The sequence below is a fragment of the Thunnus albacares genome, chromosome 21 (genome assembly GCF_914725855.1).
Source record: "Thunnus albacares chromosome 21, fThuAlb1.1, whole genome shotgun sequence".
Classification (NCBI taxonomy): Eukaryota; Metazoa; Chordata; class Actinopteri; order Scombriformes; family Scombridae; genus Thunnus; species Thunnus albacares.
Window position 1 is genome coordinate 11,599,486 of NC_058126.1, and position 10,865 is coordinate 11,610,350.

At 42.0% G+C, this 10,865-nt stretch overlaps 1 protein-coding gene and 1 long non-coding RNA gene across 3 annotated transcripts in view; one reads left to right on the forward strand and one right to left on the reverse strand.

Annotated features, from left to right (window-relative positions):
* LOC122972419 overlaps positions 1-3,257 on the reverse strand; it is a 6,868-nt gene extending 3,611 nt beyond the window's left edge. Inside the window, exon 1 of the long non-coding RNA XR_006399745.1 lies at positions 3,170-3,257. This is a non-coding gene — a long non-coding RNA (uncharacterized LOC122972419). The remainder of the gene's footprint in view (positions 1-3,169) is intronic.
* LOC122972417 (disks large-associated protein 1-like) overlaps positions 1-9,406 on the forward strand; it is a 26,540-nt gene extending 17,134 nt beyond the window's left edge. Inside the window, exons 4-7 of one of the 2 annotated variants that reach the window (XM_044339510.1) lie at positions 3,213-3,628; positions 4,880-4,971; positions 5,900-6,052; positions 6,303-6,435. In XM_044339510.1, coding sequence (XP_044195445.1) covers positions 3,213-3,628; positions 4,880-4,971; positions 5,900-6,052; positions 6,303-6,305 — 664 coding nt within the window. In that variant the 3' untranslated portion in view covers positions 6,306-6,435. Of the gene's footprint in view, positions 1-3,212; positions 3,629-4,879; positions 4,972-5,899; positions 6,053-6,302; positions 6,436-6,609 lie in introns of those variants that run through there. The other variant, XM_044339509.1, reaches the window with a different exon arrangement.
* The last annotated feature ends 1,459 nt before the right edge of the window (positions 9,407-10,865 follow it).

Genomic DNA, 10,865 nt, shown 5'->3' on the forward strand with positions numbered 1-10,865 from the left:
GCCTCTGGTGGGACACGCAGGCATTTATGGCTGCTTTGTCTGCGATGTCTGCTTTCTCTCACCCTCCCAAAACAGTGACTTTCTGTTTGGTGAGGGAAGTTGACACATTTAGCCACTGGTTTTTTCGCACTGTAGCCAAGGCATGCTTCAGGAATTCAAAGAGACATCACCATTTAATCAAAGGTCACAGTGAGGGCTGAGTCCAAGACTTCAAAAACACACAGACACTTTTACAGTGTCAGGGAATGTGTGGGGCTTTCTGAAAGAGGAGGTCTCAGCTGACTGACCAAGCTCTGAGTTCCCTGAGTTGCCAAGCCAAATATTAACTCATCTAGACACCTTTTAGTCTGCCGAGGCTTGGATGTTACGCAGCAGCCTGTGCATTTCTCTGGTTAATGTTTAGAGTAGGTGGGAGGGTATTTTTGTTGGGGCGTGTTTGGTTGTTTACCTGTTGGCATGCATCTGTGTGTGTTGGTCCGTGCATCTGTGTGTGTGTACCTGGGAGGTCTGGGCATGCTGCCCCCTACATTAGTTTCCCAGACAGTGACAGTGCCAAACTCCTACGGCCTCACTCCAGTGCTCAAACTCCCTTATTTTTGGCTGTGTGTGTGAGAGAGTCTGTGTGTTTAAGTGTAGCAGTCGCAGGTCATAACCTCACCTGGCTGTTTGAACTAAGATTAAGTGAGAGGGAGTGGAAGTATAATGAATTATTTGGTACAGGAAGAGAGTTGTAAATGAGATGAAAACAACAAACTACAGGTCTCTACACAGACTTCTTTCTGTACTGAAATGTTGTGAGATGATTTTTATTCATGTATTGTATTTATTGCCCCACAGCGTCAGCTTTTAAAGTGTTTAAATTAAATTATTCTCATTTTCTATATGATAGCGCACTTAAACAATTTAGAAAGCTGTGAGGATTTGATTAAAATTGCAAACAATATGCTAAAATTCTGTTATACAGATGAAAAAGGATTTGAGAGCTTAATTGATGGATTCCATTTGGAATTTTTAGGGCTTTGCACGTTTAGGATTTGTGGTTGGTGATCAACCAGATGGCTTTGCAGTCACAGGGGAAGTGGGGCATTGCACATGATCTTAGTGGCTAAAACATATGCACAACCATCTTGAAAAGTCAACATAAGGGACAGCTAGACCTCCCTGACTTTTTGTTTTTGTCCTAACCGACTGCAGGTCTGTCATTACTGGCACAAGAAAAACAAACACGGAAAAGCCTTAGGTGCAAATGCAACTTAGAGATGTCAGCTTGTAGTGCATAACAGCATGAGCATTCTGTCATTCAACATACCTCTTTTCACCTTGTCCTGGAGCTTTTTTTCTATATTCAAATAAGACATCAAGCTGTTTTTGTTTACAGACGCTTCAGTATTTCCTAATGTTTGTTGTTTCAACCGTGAGACAAAAATTAATAAGTCTTAAAACAAGAAACCAAGAAGTAAAAGAGGCCTTCTGAAGGCGGCGGCACATGGAATGCAAGACTCTATCTCTGTTGTGATTTATAACTTTCCGTCGTGTTCACCACATGAATCTAATGAGAACATGGAATTTCTGCGTTTTTACTTGCTCTTTTTTTCTCCCTACATACCTTCCTCATATTTTATAGTCTTTCTCAGTCCATAGACATTTCTAACGTCTATGGACTGAGAAATGCTCTTAATGCCCTTCCTTGTTCTTTTACCTCCTGTCTATTGATATGTCTAGCTCTCTGTCTGTCTGTCTCTCTCACTCTGTCTGGGCTGTGTTTGGCCTTGCCCGTCTCTGCCCCTGCAGGAAGTTGTTAGCGGGCTGATAGAAAGCAGGCTGAGGTCATTAGAACTGAACACCTGCTCTAAGGAGTTACTCTTTAACTGCTCTTCGCACTCACTCACACACTTACAGGCTGCCGGCGTGTACACATAAAGCACATACACACTCTGTTTGATCTAGCCGAAGCCACTCCCTTTCTTTTGCTCCCTCTGTTTCTCTGTGTTCATGGAAGAGGAGAGATGAATGAGAAAAAAAGGAGAGGTAGAGATGAATGGGAAGCTTCGAGGAGGAGTGTGCGTCTGGAGATGGGCCGAGGCGGACTTGATGGAGCTGTGATCATTTGTGTGTGTCATGCTGCAAGCAGGTCAAGCTGAGGTTCATCTGGGAGAGGATGGTGGGCATGTTTGTATGAGAGTATAGCTGACAGGCTAGCAATACAGCCTCTTTTCTGGCTCTGCAAAGTTGTTACTAGTTTGCTCTCTATTGATAGCAGAGGTAGACAAATATGTAAGCCCAGACATGGCAATAGTAATATAAGGCATGTTTGGTCAACCTGATTTCTAAAGTTTGCATGTGGACATATCATACGTGTTAGGCTGAAATGTATACTATTCTGCTTTTATTTGCTCTTTGTAATTGGCTCAATGAGCAGTGCTGTAGTGCATTTTTGTAAATGTTGATAAAATATGTGCTTTGAGTTGTTATCAGGCAGTCATTAGACTGCTGGCTTGTCCAATCACTGCGCCGTTAGCTGGCCAGTTTCCCCCTTAACAACCATGTCCCTCTGGCGTCCCATTCATTACTGGGGTGGTGAGCTGCTCTATAGAACATAGCCAAAAGTGTGTGTGTGGGTTGATTTAATCTTTACACATAAGTGTGTCTGTGTCTGTGTGTGTGTGTGTGTGTGTGTGTGTGTGTGTGTGTGTGTGCTGTTGCACATTATGTGGAGGGACTTGGCAAAGGCTGTCTGACAGCAGCATAAAGACCCTGAGCCAAATACGACATGGCACACCCAGCTGTAGAGAAGGTTCCCAGGTGTGTGTGTGTGTGTATGTGTGTTGGTGTGCTTGTAATAGTTGTGTATGTGCATCGGCCCCAAAGCAAGGCTTGTGGTGTGACACACTCTGTTGCTTCTGAATAAGCCAGGTGACAAAACACACACACACATACACACAAAAGACGTTCCACTCTACAAAAGCTATTCATCACTATCAGTGATGAGATTGCTGTGATCATTTCAATTTTTCATACCGGATGCACCTCCAAGAACTGTGTGTAAACAATATTATCATAATTACTCCTAAAAGAGAGACACTGATGTGGTATTAATATGCACGGTGAGTGTGTGTAATCAATCACTATATAAAATCCAATCTATAACGGGAAGAAAAATGAACAATACCTTTTTGTTCTTTGCCAAACCTTATCTTCACCATCTCTCCTAGTTACCGCAGGATGACCCGTTCCAACAGCGTGACCACCGCTGTGCAGGCTGACCTTGACGACCCCACAGTCGGCCCAGAGCTGCCGCCGCGACACTGTGCCACCATGCCACGCCAGCACTCCCGCGATGCTGCTACTTCTACCGTCAGCATCCAGGGCTCGGGGAACCACTACCATGCCTGCGCCGCAGACGACTACGGGGAGGTGGGGTTCGACCCGTCTATCCTGCCCCCTCCAGATCCCTGGATGGACAGCGTGGCCGAGCCAGCGGCGGAGGCTTTGGAGGCAGTCGGTCGCTCAGTGTGCCCCCGCGACGGCCGATGGTTCCTCAAGTTGCTGCAGGCTGAGACAGAGCGTATGGAGGGCTGGTGTAGACAGATGGGACAGGATGAGATGGAGAATGAGCTGCCTGAGGAGAGTGAGTTGAGTCATTGTTTAAATGCCATGACATAGAGACAAAAAAGTCTGCTTTACACTAATATTAGGTCTACTTTTTTTCCTTTCTCTCAAGTGTAGTTTTAATTTCTCCTCGCCTCTCCTCTCCACCCCTCTCCACTCCTCTCGTGGTATTCATGGTATTGGACCACAATAGCTGCTTGTTCCTGTCTCAGGCTCTCTGGCCTCCACAGACATACCGTGCATACTTATCAATAGGCTGCTGCTGGCCCCAGTCAGAACATCTGTCGTCTAAACACACTATATAATGATCTCTCACACAAACACTCAGTGAGGGGATTTCTCTCAGTGCTGCTTCGAAGCAACTATTTTATCTTGACGTAACACACATACACGCACAGCAGTGCATGTCCGTATACACACATCGAAATGTGTTAGGCACATACACTCACATGCACATACCAGACTGAGCAAACAAGCCTTTGGCAGTAGGCACTGTCTGCCCTTACTGCGCAGCTGATTTCAGCGCTTACCGAAAATGTCATTGCTTATGCAGCTAGTGTGCTGTTATGGTTTCAGGCAAGAGATTCTCTCACAGAACGTGCAGAACAAGGAGGCTGTCTCAAGGTTATGTTTTCCCAGATCCCACGCTACGCCACTGCGCACGCACTCACACATGTACACACATATCCTGAAGGGTTCGAAGATTTGCGTCTGTAGTACAGATTCATTACTCCCCCTCTCAGTTTCTGATCCCAGTTCTTCATGTTGAGAAATGTGTTCATTGACAGATCCTCTCCGTAGGGATGTGTGAGTCAATAGCACTGACCGGTGGAGTGGGGTTTTGCAGCACAACCTTGTTTATCTGACATATCGTGCCTATGTGCCTAAGTAACACATCATAACTGGAAAATATATTCTATGAACCACACTCTAATTTTTTTTTGTTTATTTTTTTTCCATGACAACAACACAAATATGTCTAAGTACTGTGTACAAACATGACATTTTCAATTGTTTGTTACGTAAGGTTTCTATTTGGAATATTCAGAAATTATTTCATTTCCCTTAATGATTTCTGTGTCTTAGAGGCACAGAGAAAAGACGATCCTAGCTCATACTTTTCTGTTGCATTGCTGATGCACTCTCTCTGTCAGCGGTGCAACATGCCTGCAGTATGCGGTGCAGTGAGTAATTGTATTGTGGATTGTGTACGTGTGTGTGTGTGTGTGTGTGCACGTGTGCATGCATGTACGCCTGTGTTTTTCTGCAGTCCTGGGGAAGATCCGCAGTGCAGTGGGGAGTGCCCAGCTGCTGATGTCCCAGAAGTTCCAGCAGTTCCGGGAGCTGTGTGAGGAGAATCTGGTATGTGTCACCTCATCCTCTGCATGCTCCCCCAGCCCCCCCACCCCCCCCTCCCCCACCCCCCTACCTCCAACACTGACATCATCCTGCACAAATCATCTTGACAGGCCTTGCCAGTGCTCATTTACTATGCATCTAGTGCTAGTGTAGAGAGCGTGCATCTGAACATCCTTACTGTCTTACACATACAAAAAATAGAACTTGATGTGTGAAAACTAGGGCTTTAATAACCAGGATTTTTAGATGCTGATACCATCATATAAATGTCTGTACTGAAGCAGCCAGAAGCTTTTTTTTTGTGCAAATATTCATTTTTGTTTTTCCATTTGCATATCAAAATATTACAAGTACCTATGCTGCATCATGCACCCATTATATAACAATAAGACAATTCAAAAACTGATAAATTCTGCTTTTAAATGAAATGTTAACTTAGAAAATCCTTATTGACACTTTCATCATTAATTATAAAATACAATTTATGAATTGGAAACTGTTTATAGTGTTCATGCACCAGTAGACCACATAACTGATACTGAATTAAAGACGAGTACTTGACAGATATATTACAAAATCTATCTGGTTTAACCGCAGTGGATGTATGATTCAAAACAAAAGATAATTAATAAGTCAAAGGCATATTCTGGACACTGCTAAACATTAGACAACCCCAATACTCACATATATTTACTGAATGCTACCTGATTTATGAGAAATATGTGTTGCTGTTAGTGTTATTACTTGCAGTTCCAAATAACTTGTGACTCAAAATGCATTTGATGCATTTTTTGTGCAGCTGCCATTACACTGAATCATCAGATAGCAGCAGTATCTTACAAGAAATGTCTGATAAGCATATAAACAACATGTGTTTGTATGTGTGTGTTCATGTGTACATGTGTGTATCTATGCAATTTTTGTGTATCAGAACCCGAACGCACACCCACGGCCCATCTCCCAGGACCTGGCAGGTTTCTGGGACATGCTCCAGCTGTCTATCGAGAACATTAGCCTGAAGTTTGATGAACTCCACCAACTCAAAGCCAACAACTGGAAACCTCTGACCCCCCCAGAAATTCAGGTGCAGACACACATGGCAAATATCAGATTTATTCAGCTTCATTTTCAAAAGATCAAATTCATCAAACCTGAATTTTGTTTTGGAATGCCTTACTAACCCGCATGTTATTTGCGTACTTTTGAATTTTAAGTCTTAAAGATTCACAGCTAAGCTTTGTTGTAGCATGCAGATATGTGTTGCGTACTGTCATGTTGCCTGCCTTACGTCACCACTTGTATTTGTGTGTTTTGTTCTGTCTTGTTGTCGACAGTGAGCTGCTTTTGAGAAGCTACACTACCTGCCATGCACCGTTGGGGCCTGCCCATCTCCAATGGTCACTTTTACCTCACGCAATGGCCACCACCGTGCTCTCTTACCCCACACAAATGGCTGCCTCTGTGAACCATAACCTCATTCAAAATTGCATGCGCTGACATTATACCGGCAAACAGCTACACCGCTCTTTCTAACCCTTATGCAAAACGGCTGCAGTTGTGTTGCTCCTTACTGTGTTTTGCTGCAGCTTGCCATGAAGACTCAGTGGTCTATCATTAAGACTATTTGTCATTCCTGTCCAGGAGAGAAGGATGCCCCCTCCCGTGCCAAAGAAGCCCCTGAAGGGCCACCCTGCCCTGGCTAGGGACCGCTCACTGGAGAGCTCTGAACGCCAGCGACTGGAGGCTCGCAAACGCCTGCTAGCTGCCAAACGTGCCGCATCGGTTCGGCAGAGCTCTGCTACAGAGAGTGCAGACAGTATCGAGATCTATATCCCCGAGGCTCAGACCAGACTATGAGACACGCAAACAAATGTACCTACACACATACCCAATACACTGTCCCAGCCACAAAATAGCACTGAATGGTAAGGCTAGGGTGCTAACATAACATATTCACATTTTTTGCGGACCTCCCAGATCACTGTGGGGTCAGTCACGATGGAAGTTGTTTGAACAAGAAATGTACACTTACGGTATTTATTTATTTATTTATCTATCCCTCCCCTCATTTCCTTCTCCCAGCTTTGATGTAGCACTCCCTCCTCTCCCCAACTCCCAAAGAAGTATCTTACAAATCCCTTTTTTTTTTTTAAGCGACTTGATATTACACACAGCAAGCCAGGTGTAGCACAGTGTTGAGGCTTCACGTTAATGTGTTTTTAGGTGTGGAGAATGAGGGGGGAAAAAAGGGAGGGAGCATGCGGAGTGTGTATGTATATACACGCAAACACACATAAGCTTATGGGAGTTGTATTTGATCTGAGCAGCTCTGATCAAACACATTAAATCAAATGGAGAGACCAGACCAGACCTATTGACTTATATTTCACATTTATTTATGCTGATTTTGTTTTTGTATTTTTCTTTTTAAATTCCCATAAGCTAACTCTGAAAATACCATAAGATGAAAAGTTTTTGATTTGTATAATGAGGTCAAACCTTATAATATAAAGTGTCAGTTAGTGACACAATTGGGCTTCTGTTTGAAAATGGGTCTTTCCAGTGGAAGGAGGCGGACCCTGTAGGAAAGGTCAAGAGGTCAGATTTTGCTCCTCCAGGTGAGGCAGGAGCAGATTTTGAAACTCTGGAAAGAGTGCGCTTCACTGAAAGAATCACTGTTCTTAAATGCCACAAACCTAATCTGTGTGTGTGAGTGAGAGACAGAGTGTGTGTATGTGTGTGTGTGTATGTTTGGATTCAGATGCTCATTTCAAAAGTGCTTCCTATTTTTCTAGGTCTAAAGGGTCCTAGTGGTCATTGATTATTAAAGTAGCGGTATCAATAAACTGTAAACAAACTACCCATCTTGTCTCATTGTAAGCTGAGCAAAACATGTTTGTATAAAGGACATATTATAACATATCATGCATGCTGACACAAGGTAACCAGTATTTTTGTCTTTTTTTAACAGATTTAATCCTTCCTCATGTTTCAAACTCTTCTGTGTCACAGAGTAAGCTAAAATACTGATATTTGGTACAATAATGGTAGTTGTACTATATTTTATTATGTCATTTTTAGACAAGAAAGGTTTATTGACAGTATTGAGACTACAGGACTGAAAGGGGACTATTTCTCCTCACTGTGTGTGCACTATCTCTGCCTCCAAATGAAGCAATTATTTGAAGGTCATACAAAAAAAAAATCCAATTTCTAATATTTTGTATTCATGTTTAATTTATTGATTAGAACAATGACTGTTTATTGACATTGTGATTATGATTATGCACTGACAACAAGGCCCTTATACTGTGTTTATGTTTTATTTATGTTGGCTCTTTAGCATGACAGGCACCGTTTTGTCTTTTCTGTTTCAGTGATCAGCCTTAATTTCTAATATGATAGTTGAGCACAACAGCAGTCTCAGGGGAAGATGTGAGTGTGTGTGTGTGTGTGTGTGTGTGCGTGCGTGTGTGTGTTTGTGAGAGAGACTGAGAGCAGAAGAGAGTGTGACTGACTTCATGTGACTGTGTGTGACCCATGGCTTTGTCTCTACTGTATATAACCCTAGTCATCAGAATAGGCCATGATCTGAAATAAGGGAAACAGTATCCACGCCATCTTTTGAATGATGTTCCTACTGAACATCTCTGCCCTAATTACTTCAATGTAACAAGGTATTTCTGTCAGCTGCTTGAATGTGGAGACAATCCTGAGCCGGTTTACCGTCACATAATAGTTTTGATAACAGAATAGCAGAACTTTATTTGAGTTGTCAAATTTTCTGTATTAATCTGACAAAGTTTTGTGCCATTGGATTAACCATAAGTAAGGATATATTCCTGCTAATTGTCCCTATTTAACGGCCACCTGATGTTTTCATTAAGAGAAGTTTGTTTGTGAAGGAACTCAAGTGATGAAGTAACCGTACAGTATGATTTGTATTTCCTTTAGTTGGTCAATATGAATTTTAGAGAGGATGCGTAAAAGTAATAATAGCTCAAACTTAATGCCATTTTATGTAGATGAAGGTCATTTTAGTATTTTTTACTTTGGAACTAGTATTTGAATTGAATTGTCTGTCAAATGATTGACTTCTTATTTATGTTTATTATATTAACATATCAATATAATACTCCTGGTATAGCAGGGAGTTAGAAACCAGAATGTTGGATTGTGGTTAAATGCTAAACTCAAAAAGACACTCCAGCAATCCTGGCAATTCTGATGCTTGTGATGTAGTTATATTAAGAAGAAAAAAACATTTAAATAAACATTTGTACATAAATGAATGTTTCCCTATGTAAATGTAAACTAAAAACCCAATCAAATAACATATTAAGCAGATATACATTTTGTAATTAATGTTATTACACTGTTGATGTTATGGCACGTGTATGAGCTCTTATCAGCATTAAAACAATATCATTGCCATAGTTTTGTTGTGTTCATTTCTTTCCCTTTTCCACATGTGTTTTCAATTGGAATGTAATTAAACAGATTACAAGGCCAGCATGGTGTGCTTTTAGGGCATTTCCCTTCCGCAGGGGCGGGTCCCCATAATTAGACAGCACTTTTGGCCTTGGCTTAGCCTCGACACTCCTGTACATGAAGCTTCTGGTGATTCGTCATTCACACATCAGTCATGCTGAGGGGAGGCGTGCTGACCTCAGTGGCCAGAGTTCAGGGGTGGGGTGGTGGGGGTTAAAAGAGGGGGTTGCGGAAGAGGGTGTCGTCTTTGTATGGCCTGGTCCTGGGTCAGTCTACCTTTCAGATGGCCCACCATGGTGGGCTACAACTGCCTGCTGGGTGCCTGGAGGTCTGTTTAAACCCTTATTAGTGATTACATCCCCCAGATTGGACACAACATCCGCCACAAGAGCTGTCACTTTTGGCAGGCAACATCTGACAAAAGGTGAAGAACCCAAAATGTATTCTGCACATGTGATGATGACCAGCAGGGGCAGGCTTTTAGGTGCAATAAAAATCATGATTTATTAAGTAATTACTTTGACATTGCCACTTAGATAACCAACTATCCTAACTGGTGGTGAAAATAAGTCTTTAGAGCCTTTACTTAAATAAAAGGTAACAATAACGCAATATACTCCAAAAAGTCCTGTATTTTAAAAGTACATAATTATTATCAGCTAAATATATCAGAAGTACTCAATTCCCTTGTGAGTACAGATGCATTAATGTGTAAGTAGTATTTTACTGCTGTAGCTGATTGAGGAGACACTTATTGAAGTATTTAATACACTGTTTAATCTGTAACAATGCATCATATTTTATCATTTATAAGATGTTTGTTGGTTTTATATAGACTAACTATGGCTGTGAAATAAATGTACTGGAGTAAAAAGTGTTATATTTCCCCATGAAATGTAGTGGAATAAAAGTATAAAGTGGTGGTGTGAAATAAAAACACACTTCAGTGCCTGTGCTTCAGTAAACACACAAACTTACATTCCACCACTGGTCCCAACTGTGAGCATGTTGTTATTAGCTGGTAAGTGAACATGGAGGATGTATTGTCAGATGTAATTTCTACTGATAAAAAGTGTACGTTTTTATCCCTTTATAATTAGATTTTTGCTGTGCTCCAGAGAAGAACATGCAATAAATGGAAGGGTGGCTTTCTCTGCAAATATAAACAAATCCTGTTGAGGCCAGTGGAGTAGCTTCAGGATTGCAGCAGGACCAGAAGGGAACAGCTGTCTGCCTAGTCTTGAACGAGCCAGCACACTCAGTTGTAAGATGCCTTACATTGACTATTGAGACGCAGACACACATAAAACCCTGTTGGCAAGAAACTGTTGACGTCTGCTGTTTGCCCGTGTTAATTTATGCAGGATTATGCTAATTGGCAGGAACTGTTGTAAACCTCTCACACA